General features: G+C 50.5%; 3 protein-coding genes across 5 annotated transcripts; all 3 read left to right on the top strand.

Annotated features, from left to right (window-relative positions):
- Nucleotides 1–268: 268 nt before the first annotated feature.
- Nucleotides 269–3,764, top strand: LOC133911524 (butanoate--CoA ligase AAE1-like). 2 transcript variants are annotated; one of them, XM_062353796.1, is made up of 2 exons: nt 269–825; nt 2,294–3,764. In XM_062353796.1, the coding sequence occupies exons 1-2, from the start codon at nt 355–357 to the stop codon at nt 3,719–3,721; spliced, it is 1,899 nt and encodes a 632-aa protein (XP_062209780.1). In that variant the 5' UTR covers nt 269–354; the 3' UTR covers nt 3,722–3,764. The 2 variants fall into 2 exon arrangements, with proteins under 2 accessions (XP_062209780.1, XP_062209781.1); XM_062353797.1 differs by lacking the exon at nt 269–825 and adding an exon at nt 1,486–1,961.
- Nucleotides 3,765–5,727: 1,963 nt separating this feature from the next.
- On the top strand, nt 5,728–8,207 carry LOC133911522 (butanoate--CoA ligase AAE1-like). The gene is made up of 2 exons (XM_062353795.1): nt 5,728–6,001; nt 6,115–8,207. The coding sequence occupies exons 1-2, from the start codon at nt 5,804–5,806 to the stop codon at nt 7,555–7,557; spliced, it is 1,641 nt and encodes a 546-aa protein (XP_062209779.1). The 5' UTR covers nt 5,728–5,803; the 3' UTR covers nt 7,558–8,207.
- A 2,038-nt stretch (nt 8,208–10,245) lies between these two features.
- Nucleotides 10,246–12,362, top strand: LOC133911521 (butanoate--CoA ligase AAE1-like). 2 transcript variants are annotated; one of them, XM_062353793.1, is made up of 2 exons: nt 10,246–10,800; nt 10,836–12,362. In XM_062353793.1, the coding sequence occupies exons 1-2, from the start codon at nt 10,554–10,556 to the stop codon at nt 12,305–12,307; spliced, it is 1,719 nt and encodes a 572-aa protein (XP_062209777.1). In that variant the 5' UTR covers nt 10,246–10,553; the 3' UTR covers nt 12,308–12,362. The 2 variants fall into 2 exon arrangements, with proteins under 2 accessions (XP_062209777.1, XP_062209776.1); XM_062353792.1 differs by having other exon boundaries at nt 10,257–10,751; nt 10,862–12,362.
- The last annotated feature ends 3,839 nt before the right edge of the window (nt 12,363–16,201 follow it).

The following is a 16,201-nucleotide window of genomic DNA, read 5'->3' as shown; positions in this document are numbered from 1 at the left end:
GATTTCATTCTTAATCTCTCTCTGACTCTACTGTCTCAATTGTTCTTTAATACTAGGAATGTAAGTGAGTACTCAAGATTAGTTCTGATCGCTACTTAGTTTTTTTTAACTTAATTAGACGAGATTAAATCTCTAATTCATTTTTTCTAAGTTTTAATCAACTCAATAATTAAAAAATACAAAACTTATATCCCTATACAATAACCACGAGCCCAGGAAGCGTGTAGCTGTCTATCCCTCTCCAAAGACCCCCCCCCCCCCCAGCTTCTCACCCCAAAACCTTACATGCCCAGACCAACCTGAGAGTCACACGCTGAGCATTAGCAGCAGCAGCAGAAAGCGGTGTCGCAAGCCATGAGGATAGCCGCGGCCTTTGCGTTCCATAGAGTATTTCACCAGCGCAGCAGCATCAGCGGTAGTATCAGATCAAACCTACAGCATCAGCCCCGCTATTATTCTATTCCACAGTTGGATTATCCTAATCACCTCGCGCGCCCGCGCGCGTTTACTTTATCGCCATCATGCCACCCGCGCGGGTCGTCCCCTCCGGCGGATCTCGGATCTTTAAGCCTCGCTGGAGGAGGAGGGGAGGTGGACGAGGAAGATGGAGAGGTGCTGGACATGGAGGCCGGCACGGTGCGGTGCGCGGCCAACTACGCGCCGCTGTCGCCGATCAGCTTCATCGAGCGCGCCGCGGCCGTGTACGGGGACCGCGCCGCCGTGGTGTACGGGGAGCGGCGGCGCACGTGGAGGGAGGTGCGGGACCGGTGCGTCCGCGTGGCGGCCGCGCTCGCCACCCGCTTCGGCGTCGCGCGTGGTGATGTGGTGAGTGGAAACTGGCATCGCTCTTGTCTCGTGGCCGGCATTTGCTGCCTTGCTGCTTTCTCTATACTTTTGTTTTCTTTGCATATTATCATGTCAGTAGTGGCACTGTTTGGGAACCTTTAGCTCCATGATTGTTAGTGCTGGATTGAGATTGTTAGTGCTGGATCGAGATCCAGCCCCTGAAATAAGGGTAGAGTCGGAAAATATTGCATAATTAATTGGAAAAACGTTAAACTAGTTATTGGAAACTTTGTAGGAAAATTATCAATATGTGACAGAAAAATGTTGCAAAAAAATTGAAAAGCGTTATTGCCTAATAAAATTGAGATTCAATCTTGGATGTCGATTAAAGATTGGATAGTTCTTATAGGGAAAACACGCCGTCGTGACTTCAAGGGATAAATAGGGAAAAGGTTCCTCTGACGTAGCTCGTTTTACGTCAGAGGAGCACAGTAATTTGTGTCTGTTGATACAGTTCTCTGACGTAGCTACAGTGACAAACAATATTTTTTGCTACTGTTCACATGGTACTGTATATCTTCTACTGTTTACCGTGGTACTGTAGCAGACCATCTGATCCGTCGGTTCCAGATCGGACGTCCAAAATTGATTGGACTGCTCTCTAACGTAACGTCAGGGGATCCCATTCCGGATAAATAGGGCCCATTTTTTAGGATGAGAAAGGACATCAGCAGCAGCATCGGATGACACCAGCATCAGCCCCGCTATTCTTCTAGCCTCCACTGCCCCACCCACCCCACCCACCCCGGGCGCGCGCGCGTTTGCTTTCTCACCATCAATACGAAGGAAGACTTTCAAGCCTTATTCGTACTCCACGGGAATGCCACCGGCCCGGTTCTTTGTTCTCCTGCTCTCGCATCTTTACTCTCCTTCCTCGCGGGAGGTGAAGAGGAGACCGAAGAGAAGGGGGCAGAGATACTGCTGGACACAGAGGCCGGCACGGTGCGGTGCGCAGCCAACTGCGCGCTGCTGTCGCCGCTCAGCTTCATCGAGCTTGCCGCGGCCGTGTATGGGGGCCGCGCCGCCGTGGTGTACGGGGAGAGGCAGCACACGTGGAGAGAAGCGCCGGACCGGTGCGTCAGCGACTCAGCGTCGGCGTCGTGCGTGGTGATGTGGTGAGTGGAATATGACCAGCCGCCAGCAAGCTCCGTACTGTGTAGCATGTGAATTGCCTGCGTCTAGTGAAAACGACGGGAGCACAAATAGCACTACTCGTTCCCTGGGCGTTAGAGTTAGCTATATCTGCTTTTTCAGATATGAACTATGAGGATACGACACACATGGAAAGAGACGTGTTCATAGCTCGAAAATGTCATTTCCTTGCAAAGCAAAATCCTATTGTTATATCTAGAAGACGTAACTGTTTTTCGTATTGTTTCATCTACAAGACATCTGAAGCTCGATCGTGCAATTCTGAAAAATCGCTAACCATGCCATCAATATTCAGGTCGCTGTCCTCAGCCCAAACGTGCCGGCTATGTACGAGCTGCACTTCGCCGTGCCCATGGCCGGGGCAGTCCTCTGCACGTTCAACACGCGGCATGACGCAGCAATGGTGTCCGCTCTACTGAAGCACTCTGGCGCCAAGGTGTTCTTCGTCGAGTCGGAACTCCTCGACGTCGGGAGAGCCGCGCTGAAGCGCCTCGCTGAGTCCAACACCGCCACCCTTCCTGTTCTTCTAACCATCTCAGACACCGACTCCGACGACTACGAAAATCTCGTCAAGAACGCAGCTTCCCAGTTCGACATCCGGTGGCCGGTGAGCGAGCTGGACCCGATTACGCTGAACTACACGTCCGGCACGACGTCGAGGCCCAAGGGCGTGGTCTACAACCACCGCGGCGCGTACCTCAACACCATCGCCTCGGTCCTCGCGTACGACATCACCACCATGCCGACGTACCTGTGGACCGTGCCGATGTTCCACAGCAACGGCTGGAACCTTCCGTGGGGCGTCGCCATGCAGGGCGGCACTAACGTCTGCCTCCGCCGCTTCACGGCGAAGGTCATCTTCGACAGCATCGCACGGCACAAGGTCACGCACATGGGCGGCGCGCCCACGGTTCTCAACATGATCGTGAACGCGCCGGCCGCAGACCGCAAGCCGCTGCCGGGGCCGGTGCGCGTCATGACGGGCGGAGCGCCGCCGCCGCCGCGTGTCTTGTTCGCGATGGAGGAGCACGGGTTTGTGGTATACCACATGTACGGCCTCACCGAGACGTACGGACCGGCGACGGTCTGCACGTGGATGCCGGAGTGGGACGCGTTGCCGGCGGAGGAGCGCGCGCAGCTGAAGGCGCGCCAGGGGTTCCACCACATCGCGATGCAGGATGTCGACGTCAAGAACCCGGACACGATGAAGAGCGTTCCGTACGACGGCCAGATGGTGGGCGAGGTGATGTTTCGAGGCAACACCGTGATGAGCGGGTATTACAAGGACATCAACGCGACGAAAGAATCAATGGCCGGTGGGTGGCTGCACACCGGTGACCTCGCCGTGCGGCACCCGGACGGGTACATTCAGCTCAAGGACCGGGGCAAGGACATCATCATTTCCGGCGGCGAGAACATCAGCTCGATCGAGGTGGAGTCGGTGATCTTCAGCCACCCCGCGGTGCTCGAGGCGGCGGTCGTGGCCAGGCCAGATGACTACTGGGGTGAGACGCCTTGCGCGTTTGTCAAGCTGAAGGACAGCGCCAGCGCCACGGAAGCCCAGATCATAAGTTTTTGCCGGGAGAGGCTGCCCCATTACATGGCACCGAAGACGGTGGTGTTTGAGGATTTGCCCAAGACATCGACGGGGAAGACGCAGAAGTTTGTTCTTCGGGAGAAGGCCCGGGCTATGGGCAGCCTGACAAAGACTGCCAATAGCTAACTGTAAGATTATTTGCCTGATTCAAACACTGTGCATTATATTATTTGCCTGATCGAAACACTGCCTTGGATGTTGTCCTATGATGTTTAGCTGGTGGCCAAGCAGGCAAGTACTTGCAATTTCTTATCTCTGCAATTAATCCAAATTTTTTTTGAAAAAAAAAACATGAAGGCCATTGCCCTGCCCCTCCTTGGACTGCAAGCATATTCTGAAATTTCTGATACAGCATGGTTTAAAAAAAAAGCTGATACAACCAATAAGTTCTTACCATTGTCGCTGAATGTCTAGCACAGCTGCATAGCCGAGATCTTTTAGCTTCCTGGTAGCACAAGAACGATTCAGCACGCCGAATTGCAAACGGCCAATACCAACGGATACACAGGGCGCCTCCAATATGTCACTAAGCTCTCCAGGCTGAAGCAGAGGCGTGTCTACATGCTCTCAATTTTGCTGCGGAGGCAGGAATGACATGGGTACAGATTGGAACAAATTGAAACGGATGCAATTACAGGGCGCCTCCAGTATGTCTCCTGGCTGAAACAGATGCATGTCTACATGCTCTCAATTTTTCTGCCGAGGCAGGAATGACATGGGTACAAATTGGTACAAATTGAAACGGGTGCAATTAATCTGAAGACGGCTCTTGTCAGCTCCAACTTAGGTTCCACGCCAATCCGGTCTTTTTTTTTTAATGAGAGATTCTACTATTTACTACTGAATAATTTACTATATTTTTTATATGTCATTGTTATGTAATGAGATCCGACCTCATATGACATCCTCACAATAGATAATATATTATAGATTATATAATTATTTACGATTTATCTTTTTTTTAAAAATCAAATATCTTATTTTTCTTAATTTTACTGAAGTCCAGGCTATGCATAATCCCCGCTCATGTAATGCTGTGGCTCAAGCTAGCTAGTGTCGGTGCGGGTCACGGGACTGGGGGTGCAAGGACAAAGTTAGAGCTGAAACGAGGGGTGCATCGATTAGTGGCCGCTGATTTGGCCTGAGTCCCTTTCCATCTCAAAAAACAACGGGTAAATAATGCTGCAATCTGGTACCTGTCAAATCACATAATGCTAGTGCTAATGAAAGTGGAGAACAGAAAAAGAAAAAGATTGCATTCAGAACACAATTTTGGCGTGCTCGAGAAAGGAAATCAGACTTGTTCAATGCACTTGGTAATAGAGCCGCCGGGCCAACTCCAAGAGCAAATATTGAATAGATTCCACTGGCATGATGCCATGATGCATGCATGTACTTTTTTTTTATCATAAATTTATATCATTTTGAATAAAACATTATCTCTAGTGAATTGTTTTGATCATAATTTTTCTATTAAAATACATTTATAAAATTTATTAAATTTGCGATATCATAAAAATATTTTTAAAGATAAATCTACACATATAATTTTAAGGTTTTCAAACTAAATATTTTGAAAAGTATTATTATCAAAGTATTAAAAATTTGACAGAACTTTTTTAAAACGATACATATTTTGATGGAGTACTAGTATAAGATAACGTTTCATTTGTTTGTTTTGTTACCCACTAACACTTTGGATAATTGGATCGCATCTATTATCTTAATATTTGAGAAAGAAAAAGAAATCATCATGTTCCTTCTTAAGGTTACGAAATTACCACGTTGATAAAAAAAAATCTAGACCACTCGTTGTTTTGAATTTTTAATGGTCTAGATTAAACCAAACAGTACATATCAAATATGATTAATAAATAGATAAATTTAAAATTAATAACTATAAATCAATTAGCAGTTTAATTTCCATACGATTTGAAAAGCAAAATATTTAAATAAAAAGTCTGAATAAAATAATTTGAGGTTATTGTAAAAAAGAAGAAGGAACCATACCAAATATATGCTTAGAAAAAAATTAAATATCTAAATAAATAGTCCATATAAAATACAACTAATCAATATTATCATAATAAAATATTATTAGTGAGATTAGACACAATATTAACATGACCATCTTGATGGTTTGTACTTAGTCGAAGAAGCTAACAGGGACTAGGGAGAGCCATCCCATTTCGCATACACGCTGCTGCCATGGAAGGATCCAAGTGGTGCGCTGCGAACTACGTGCCGCTCACGCCGCTCAGCTTCTTGGAGCGCGCCGCTCTCGTGTACGGTGGCCGCACGGCCGTCGTCTGCGGCGACAAGCGTTACTCGTGGCGCGAGACGCGAGAACGGTGCCTCGCCGGGGCGTCCGCGCTCGCGCACCGCGGCGTCGGCCGCCGAGACGTGGTAAGTGACTGGAGCTTGACAAGCTGTTCCGTTTTCTTTTTTTTTTTGCGTTGTCAAACCCAACCCCCAAGAAGATGAACAGCTGAGCTACTACTCTGTGCTTTGCCGATCAGGTCGCGGTCATTGCCTCGAACATACCGGCGATGTACGAGCTTCATTTCAGCGTGCCGATGACCGGCGGTGTTCTCTGCACGCTGAACACCCGGCACGACGCGTCCATGGTGTCAGTTCTGGTGAAACACTCGGACGCCAAGGTTTTCCTCGTCGAGTCGCAGTTCCTCGCCGTCGCCCACGACGCCCTGAGGCTCCTCGCCGACGGCAAAGACAACCTTCCTCTCCTCATCACAATCTCCGACGACGACGACAACGACGGCAGCGTCATGGATTACGAAGCTCTTCTGCGGAGTGCGCCACGCGGCTTCGATATCAGGTGGCCGACCGACGAGCGTGACCCCATATCCCTGAACTACACGTCGGGGACAACGTCGAGGCCGAAGGGCGTCATCTACAGCCACCGCGGCGCGTACCTGAACTCGCTGGCCACAGTGCTCCTCAACGACATGGCGACCATGCCGGTTTACCTCTGGACCGTGCCCATGTTCCACTGCAACGGGTGGTGCATGGTGTGGGGCACCGCGGCGCAGGGAGGCACGAGCGTCTGCGTCGGGAGTGTGGCGCCCAAAGTCATCTTCGAGCAGATCGCGCTCCACGGGGTGACCAACATGGGCGGCGCGCCCACGGTGCTCAACATGATCGTGAACGCGCCGGCCTCGGAGCGGAAGCCACTGCCGAGGAGGGTCCGTATATCGACGGGCGGCGCGCCGGCGCCTCCGCAGGTCCTGGCTAAGATGGAGGAGCTCGGCTTCGACGTCATGCACGGGTACGGCCTCACCGAGACGTACGGGCCGGCTACGCTCTGCGCGTGGAAGCCCGAGTGGGACGCGTTGCCGCTCGCCGAGCGCTCCCGGATCAGGACGCTGCAGGGCGTTCCCCACCTCATGCTTCAGGACATGGTCATCAAGGACCCCATGACCATGGAGACCTTGCCCTCCGACGGGCGCACCGTCGGCGAGGTCATGCTCCGCGGGAACACGGTCATGAGCGGGTACTACAAAGACGCGGCCGCCACGGAGGAGACCATGCGCGGCGGGTGGCTGCGCACGGGTGACCTCGGCGTGCGGCACCCGGACGGGTACCTCCAGCTGAAGGACCGGTCCAAGGACATCATTATATCGGGCGGTGAGAACATCAGCTCGATCGAGGTGGAGTCTGTGCTGTTTGGGCACCCTGCGGTGCTCGACGCCGCGGTGGTCGCGAGGCCGGACGATCACTGGGGAGAGACGCCGTGCGCGTTCGTCACGCTGAAGGACGGAGCAAGAACTACAGCGGATGACATCACCGAGTTCTGCAGAGCACGGTTGCCGCGTTACATGGCGCCGAGAACGGTGGTGTTCGCCGACCTACCCAAGACTGCGACGGGTAAGACACAGAAGTATCTGCTAAGAGAGAAGGCCATGGCCATGGGAAGCCTTAAGCAAGGCAGAAGCAGGTTGTAGTTGGCCTATTGCCAATACAACGCCCCTGTGGTTGCATACATGATATCACCATCGTTCACCTCGACATCGGTAAAATCTATGTATCTTGAAACTCCTGTGATGCACAAGAGGAGGCCGAAGAAAAGGGGGCAGAGATACTGCTGGACACAGAAGCCGGCACGGTGCGCGGCCAGCTACGCGCCGCTGTCGCCGCTCAGCTTCATCGAGCGCGCGGCCGTGTACGGGGAGAGGCGGCAGACGTGGTGGGAAGCGCGGGACCGGTGCGTCAGCGACTCAGCGTGGCCGGCGCGGTCGCCACCCGCTTCGGCGTCGTGCGCGGTGATGTGGTGAGTGGAATATGACCAGCAGTCCAGCACGCTCCGTACTTTGTAGCATGTGAATTGCTGCGTCTAGTAAAAGCGACAGTAGTATTGCTGCGTCTAGTAAAAGCGACAGTAGTTTTGGATCACTGTTTGTTCATTTTTTATCTCACTTAATTAAATGGGAGTAAATCTTTAGTCTATTTTTTTAAAAAAAATTGAGTTACCTCAATATTAAAAAAATACAAAACTCGTATCCCTAAATAGGAGCACAAATAGCACCAGTCATTCCATGGGCGTAGGGATGGCAGCTGGCTCCGCCGGGTTGGATCCCCGCGGGTTTCAAACCCGGCAGGGGTCCCGCGGGATTGTCAGGTTGGGGCTTCAACCCGAACCAAGTTAGGGCTCAAGTTTAATTTTTCACCTGCAGGGCCACCCGCCCATTTGAAATCTGAAGATATACCAGCTACAAAGCCACTCCACCCACTCGTCTGTCGTCTACTCGTCCCTCTCCCTCATCTCTCGCCCCCCCCCCCCCTCGGTCCCTCCGTCTCTCACTCCCTCATCACTTGATGTTCCCATATATGTATATCCAAGAGAGCCATGACTTCTTTGATGTTTTTGGTTACAACATTTTTTTCTCTTCGATTTTTCTTTCGCTATTTGTTTTGAGTGCATTGGGTGAGCAAATAGAAGAAGATCATCTATTTCAAAAGAAATTTATATGATATTTATTCAACATCTTCTTAGTTGCTGATCTGGGTCTAACACCTTGGATGTTGTACTATGATGTTTAGATGGTGGCCAAGCTAGCAAGTACTTGCAATTTCTTCTCTCTGCAATTAACCCTAGTTTTTTTATTAAAAAAAAACATGAAGGCAATTGCCCTGCCCCTCCTTGGACTTCAAGCATATTCTGAAATTTCTGATACAGCATGGTTTCAAAAAAAAAAAGCTGATACAACCAATAAGTTCTTACCATTGTTGCTGAATGTCTAGCACAGCTGCATAGCCGAGATCTTTTAGCTTCCAGGTAGCACAAGAACGCCGAATTGCAAACGGCCAATACCAACGGATACACAGGGCGCCTCCAGTGTCTCACTGAAGTTCTCCAGGCTGAAGCAGAGGCATGTCTACATGCTCTCAATTTTGCTGCGTACGCAGGAATGACACGGGTACAAATGGAAACAGATGCAATTAATCTGAAGACGGCTCTTGTGGGCTCCGACTTTGATTCTGCACCAATCGGGGCCCTTTTTCAAGAGATCAGTATCTTATTTTCCTTAATTTTACTGAAGTCCGGGCTATGCATAATTCCCGCTCATGTAATGTTGTGGTTCATAAGCTAGCTAGTGTTGGTGCGAGTCTTGGGACTCGGTGTGTTACCCTGGCGCAGGGGCAAAGCTAGGGCCGAAACGAGGTGGGGGCACCGCATTGGCAGTGCCCATCTACGTGATACAGATAAATAAGGGGAAAGTGCAAAAATAAAACAAGGGTGATATAAAATTACTTTGGCATGAAACTATATATTTATTGACTCTTACATATTTGAAGTTATGGTCTAGCCACGAGCTCATAGATGATTTTTTTTCCAGCACCTCATACACCTCAATACGTGCAAACTAACAGTATACATGCCAATACGACACATGCCACATCTCATTAAACATGCATTTTTATCAATAGTAAACATAAAAGAGGTAATTTACCAAACAAAACTTGACCTCAACAATTTTGAAACTTAAATCTAAACGAACCCTGCAATAGTTCATCAAATTGGAACACTGGAGCACAATGCTGTTCCCTTGAAAGAAGCGAGATGTAGAACAAATAAATTGAAAGAATTAGGAAACTTGCCGCTTGTACCATGTTCCCTGAAGGCTGCAACGATGGTAGGCTCGGCTGCTCCGGACCACCGGGACCCTAGTCGTGGCAAGCTGTCCTTTGAACTCTAGTGACGGGTGATAGATGAAGGGTGCCGGCGCGGGTAGGGAGCAGGAGCCAAGAGGGGCCGAGCGGCGACGACGTCGAGCCATTGCCTCACGCATCACGCACGTCTGGGCTGACGCATCACGCACGTATGGGCTGACGCATCACGCACGTCTGGGCTGACTTGTTTCTGGTCTGCTCGTGCTTCATGCTCGGCGGCTGAGGCTTGGCTTGCATGGTTTTGGACCGAGGGGTTCATATGTGGTAAATATAGAATAGTTAGCACTAAAATCTTATCTAGGCCTGGGTGCATCTGCACTGCCTCCGGCCCACTGGGCTCCGCCGCAGTCAGTACCATTGATGTAATCCACTTAGTGGCCGCTGATTTGGCCTCAAGTTTATGGAATCCCTTTCCATCTAAAAAAACCAACGGCTACATAATATGCTGCAATGTGGTACCAGTCAAATCATATAATGCTAGTGCTAATGAAAGTGGAATCACGACAACGGCCACTGCAAGTTGCATCCGGAACAGAAAAGAAAAAGATTGCATTCAGAACACAATTTTGGCGTGCTCGAGAAAGGAAATCAGACTTGTTTACTGCACTTGGTAATAGAGCCACCGGGCAAATTCCCAAAGGACATATATTTATGACCGAGTATAAGATAACATTTCGTTCGTTTGTTTTGTTATCCACAAACACTTTGGATAATTGGATCGCATTTGTACTTAGTCGAGGAAGTCATCCCATTTGGCATACACGCTGCCATGGAAGGATCCAAGTGGTGCGCTGCGAACTACGTGCCGCTCACGCCGCTCAGCTTCTTGGAGCGCGCCGCTCTCGTGTACGGTGGCCGCACGGCCGTCGTCTGCGGCGACAAGCGTTACTCGTGGCGCGAAACGCGAGAACGGTGCCTCGCCGGGGCGTCCGCGCTCGCGCACCGCGGCGTCGGCCGCCGAGACGTGGTAAGTGACTGGAGCTTGACAAGCTGTTCCGTTTTCTTTTTTTTGCGTTGTCAAACCCAACCCCCAAGAAGATGAACGGCTGAGCTACTACTCTGTGCTCTGCCGATCAGGTCGCGGTCATCGCCTCGAACATACCGGCGATGTACGAGCTTCATTTCAGCGTGCCGATGACCGGCGGTGTTCTCTGCACGCTGAACACCCGGCACGACGCTGCCATGGTGTCAATTCTGCTGAAACACTCGGACGCCAAGGTTTTCCTCGTCGAGTCGCAGTTCCTTGCCGTCGCCCACGACGCCCTGAGGCTCCTCGCCGACGGCAAAGACAACCTTCCTCTCCTCATCACAATCTCCGACGACGACAACAACGACGGTAGCGTCATGGATTACGAAGCTCTTCTGCGGAGTGCGCCGCGCGGCTTCGACATCAGGTGGCCGACCGACGAGCGTGACCCCATATCGCTGAACTACACGTCGGGGACAACGTCGAGGCCGAAGGGCGTCATCTACAGCCACCGCGGCGCGTACCTGAACTCGTTGGCCACGGTGCTCGTCAACGACATGGCGACCATGCCGGTTTACCTCTGGACCGTGCCCATGTTCCACTGCAACGGGTGGTGCATGGTGTGGGGCACCGCGGCGCAGGGCGGCAAGAGCGTCTGCATCGGGAGCGTGGCGCCCAAGGTCATCTTCGAGCAGATTGCGCGCCACGGGGTGACCAACATGGGCGGCGCGCCCACGGTGCTCAACAAGATCGTGAACGCGCCGGCGTCAGAGCGGAAGCCGCTGCCGAGGAGGGTCCGCATATGGACGGGCGGCGCGCCGCCGCCTCCGCAGGTCCTAGCCAAGATGGAGGAGCTCGGTTTCGACGTCGTTCATGGGTACGGCCTCACCGAGACGTACGGGCCGGCGACGCTCTGCGCGTGGAAGCCCGAGTGGGACGCGTTGCCGCTCGCCGAGCGCTCCCGGATCAGGACGCTGCAGGGCGTTCCCCACCTCATGCTTCAGGACATGGTCATCAAGGACCCCGTGACCATGGAGACCTTGCCCTCCGACGGGCGCACCGTCGGCGAGGTCATGCTCCGCGGGAACACGATCATGAGTGGGTACTACAAAGACGCGGCCGCCACGGAGGAGACCATGCGAGGCGGGTGGCTGCGCACGGGTGACCTCGGCGTGCGGCACCCGGACGGGTACCTCCAGGTCAAGGACCGGTCCAAGGACATCATTATATCGGGCGGTGAGAACATCAGCTCGATCGAGGTAGAGTCGGTGCTGTTTGGGCACCCCGCGGTCCTCGACGTCGCGGTGGTCGCGAGGCCGGACGATCACTGGGGAGAGACGCCGTGCGCGTTCGTCACGCTGAAGGACGGAGCCAGAGTTACCGCGGATGACATCACCGAGTTCTGCAGAGCACGGCTGCCGCATTACATGGCGCCGAGAACGGTGGTGTTCGCCGACCTACCCAAGACTGCGACGGGTAAGACACAGAAGTACCTGCTAAGGGAGAATGCAAGGGCCATGGGAAGCCTGAGTAAGCAAGGCAGAAGCAAGCTGTAGTTGGCCTAGATCGACATCCTCTAGATATGAATATGAGGGCTCATCCTCATATTCATATGTTGTCGCTATTGTGGTTATATGTTTAAAAACAGTAGACGTATTTTTATTTAAAAAAGTCAAACTTTGTATATTTTAATTTACATTTTATCAAATTATAAAAATATTTAGTGTATAAAAATTATACAACTAGATTTACAATTTAAAATAATTTCACACTATATAGATTTTGTAGCTATAAATGATATATTTTGTGAGAAAATTTTAGTTAAAATCTAACTTTAAAGACCGAGTTAAAAAAAAATACGTATACTATTTTTAAATGGAGGAAGTAGTGTCCAATATTTATAGACCTAGCAATAGGAGTCCGATTACAATTTTATCTGTATCCACCTAATTTAGACTCAAATCTATATGTAACCAACTTTTGTACATATATTACACACATCCCAACAGCCAATATAAAAATCCATGTGGTTGCATACATGATATCACCATCGTTCACCTTAACATTGGTAGAATCTATGTATCTTGAAACTCCTGTGATGCACAATGGAGCAGCAGATGCAAAGTGCTTAAATGAAATCATCCAGAAATAAATGGTGATTCCTGACTCTGCTGATGGTTTGGCTAGGTCAACTCTGCAATTTCTGCTGATGAAAGGCTCTATCAGCATGGTGCTATCAGGATAGACAGGCATCTAGTCATATTTTAACAATCACATTGGTGCAATATGTTTCTAAAATGTAAAACTTCTATTATGTAATGATTTTCCCAGAGTTGGTTACTCGTGAGATCCATTATTGGATTATCCAATATAGTAAGTATCCACTTCCGGATGCAAACTTATCTTTGTTTTATTCAAACAGCTCTACCAAATGCTAACAAAATTGGGACAAACCAGAAGTAACAGACAGGCAAAGTAACAACAGCAATCACATCGCACGTCATATACCATCTTGAGCTCTAACCTTGTTGGGATAATCCTGATAATAATCCTAATATATCGGACAACAAATGTATTGATCTGTGTTTTCTATACGTGTATATTAAACTAGGCTTAAGAACAGTAGAATTTATCCCGGTTCGAGCCTCCTATAGGATAATAGCTCTATGTTATGTATATTGTCTTATAAATTTGGTAGACTTGTTATAGAATGTTCTCCTCTTTACAAACAAAGTCTTCACCTGTTTATATATCAGGAGCAAAGATGCACAAACAAATAGATCGTGCCAAACTATGCGTCAGACATACCCCTAACGAAGCCAACTATCCCTAACCTGTCATGACGTCAGATAGGCATGCCTGCTCTACTTTGGTCATCCTGCGCATCCTGTACCATCACCGAACACCGTCACTTTCACCCATCAGACCATCCCGTGATATTAAATGCTGCGGGATGAGTCACTGCAACTTCACACCGCCCCACGACCATGCCTCACCAAAAGCAAATGCGTGGGGAAGGAAAAAACACTCGAGTAGACAGTATTAAATGAGACTTGACTGGTTAGGTAAGGACGTGCTCTGGTCGTTGGTCGTAGGATCTTGCTTTGCGACTAGGGGGCTGGTCGCACGAGCCTCGCCCTGGTTACGCGATGCAGCCGTGGTCTTGACAATACCTGTTTCTGACTGACACTTAGCTGTGTGAGACCCGCCACGTGGGGCACCCCCTTACCCACTACACCGACTGTAGCCTCTAAGCTCCCTCATGGATATGGTGGACTGAGTGGTTCGCCGCGAGGGTCTGTGGTTGCTGCATACCACGTGGTTGTGGTCGGGTCTGGTCACACCACTTGGGCCCTAGGTGACCATAAGTTTTCCTAGGAAGTGGTCGTCGATGTAGCCCACATTAATGATCGACTCAGGAAATTGTATCCCAAGGGGAGGATAAACGTCTAGAGAGAGAGAGAAACATGGGAGAGAGATAAAAAAACGTGGGAGAGAGAAACATTAATTGTCGTCAGGCCCGAGAAAATTCTAATTCCCCATGCGCGTCCTTTCGAATTTTGCGCCAATCTAACCCCGCGACCCTTTAAATTGGAGTACACACAGCTCCCCACGGATCCTTTTGCCGTCTTCCATCGCTCCAAGCCTCTTTGCGCTCAGAGCTCTTTGTCTCCTCCGCCATCCGTCTCTATCTATGCTCTCACAGCATCTCTCACTGCAATCCGATGGCGCGCACTAGCAACGATTTAGCCTTCTCCAGATCCAAGTGCGACACAACGAGGCTGAAGACATTGCACGAGGCCGGCCTACTAACTCGTCGCCTTTCCACAATGTACTACGTCAGGGATAGCATGCCCTTCCACCAAGGGGAGATCGTGATCTTTGTCTCGTTCTTCTTGGCGGGCCTTGTGCCGCCCTTCTCCAAGATCTTCACCACCGTTATCTCTTTCTATGACATCTATCACCTCCATCTCAACCCCAACTCTATTCTCATGCTAAGCATTTTTGCTCATTTGTGTGAGAACTTCGTCGGGGTCGAGTCATACCTCGACCTCTTTTGGTTCTTTTACACAACCCATTCGGTGACCAGGCTAGCCACCAGGAGCTGCGGGTTCTGCCTTCGTGATGGTGCCACAGACTCCTACATCGAGGTGGGTCTCAAGTCGTCATGGTCGGGCAGGAGGGAGGATTGGTTCTACCTCGCAACTGACAATTTCTTCGACGATCTTCTTGTGCCGAGCGTGCCGGCGTAGGTCATGAAGAATTGGGGAATTCGCCCACGACCACCCTAGAGCTACTGACCCTTGACAAACGGGTTGGCTAGCTTCAAAAAGTCGGGCTGACAGGGTTGGACGTCGCCCGCAACTACATCAAGCGCCAGTTGTGTCCCATGTAGAGGTGAGAACACCCACTGTTTATGTACTCTGGGCTGAATGATGAGACTCGGTCGGGCTTCACAGGTTACCCTACCATCGATTCCCTGGTACTACCCTTTCTTCTAAAAAGTGTGTGACCTCTCACACGTCTTTTGTTATTCAGATCTTACCAACAACGTCGTTGACTCACGGGTTCGAATCCTAATGCCGGGCTCCCCGAGGAAAGACAGTCCTCCGGTTGGTGCCCTTCCACTTTGTGATCTCACCCCTCCAGAGAGCACAATGCAAGAGGGTAAGATTGGCATTTCCAAAATACCCACCCCCGAGCCTTCTTATGACATGGATTTTCATAGTTGACATCATTTACAGGGTCTTCCTGAGGTCAACGTTTTGTGTCCAGTCATTGATGAGGTCCTAGAGGCCTCCGGTCAGGCCACCTCATGTAGTGGAGTTCATCGTGATCTCCACCCGAATTCCCAATAGGGCACGACCCTACCTCCTCTTGATTGATCTGGTCACGCCTTTAACACATTTGGTTGTGGAGGAAGTAAGACAGCTCTGGGCTGGATGTCGACCACGTGTGGAGATCTTGCACGTAGTACTGGTCAGCAGAGGAGCGACCAGCCTCACTCTGAGCTAGCCAGGGACCAGACTGCTCGTAGTCAAAAGTTGACCATGGGCGAAGGTACAACAAGTGGTGCCGACGACCAGGGGAGTGATCAGTCACTCCTCGATCCAGCTGGGTCCGACCAGTCTACTCGTCGAGTCTTTGTACAACGGGAGGAAAGGTCGACGGGGGATTTGGCTTCCGTGGAAGCATCCAAACACGCCTGTGGGATGCCTTCTTCCCGTGGCATGACGGTGGATATGGCCTCCCCATCGGGTCAACTCAGTGGTTTCATGAGGTTGAAGTTGTGCTCATTAGTCTGACCACACGGTAAGTCCCCCAGTTAGGCATAGACATTTCGAGTTCTTTTCTTGACTCTGCAACTTGTTGTTGCTGCAGATCCTCCACCCCGTCAATGACTCCAGAAGAAACTCCTCCTTTGGTGCCTCAACTGGACATTCCAACCC

Source organism: Phragmites australis, chromosome 3 (assembly GCF_958298935.1).
Source record: "Phragmites australis chromosome 3, lpPhrAust1.1, whole genome shotgun sequence".
In the NCBI taxonomy this organism is placed as follows: Eukaryota; Viridiplantae; Streptophyta; class Magnoliopsida; order Poales; family Poaceae; genus Phragmites; species Phragmites australis.
The sequence above is the reverse complement of the archived record's forward strand: the minus strand, read 5'-3'. Positions and strand labels throughout refer to the sequence as shown.

What these genes read in the sequence shown, in the direction of transcription:
- LOC133911524 (XM_062353796.1), top strand. Translation starts at nt 355, where the DNA reads ATGAGGATAGCCGCGGCCTTTGCGTTCCATAGAGTATTTCACCAGCGC. An exon ending in GCGTCGCGCGTGGTGATGTG is followed by an intron (nt 826 to 2,293) that starts GTGAGTGGAAAC and finishes ATCAATATTCAG; the next exon opens with GTCGCTGTCCTCAGCCCAAA.
- LOC133911522 (XM_062353795.1), top strand. Translation starts at nt 5,804, where the DNA reads ATGGAAGGATCCAAGTGGTGCGCTGCGAACTACGTGCCGCTCACGCCG. An exon ending in GCGTCGGCCGCCGAGACGTG is followed by an intron (nt 6,002 to 6,114) that starts GTAAGTGACTGG and finishes TTTGCCGATCAG; the next exon opens with GTCGCGGTCATTGCCTCGAA.
- LOC133911521 (XM_062353793.1), top strand. Translation starts at nt 10,554, where the DNA reads ATGGAAGGATCCAAGTGGTGCGCTGCGAACTACGTGCCGCTCACGCCG. An exon ending in CGTTTTCTTTTTTTTGCGTT is followed by an intron (nt 10,801 to 10,835) that starts GTCAAACCCAAC and finishes TGAACGGCTGAG; the next exon opens with CTACTACTCTGTGCTCTGCC.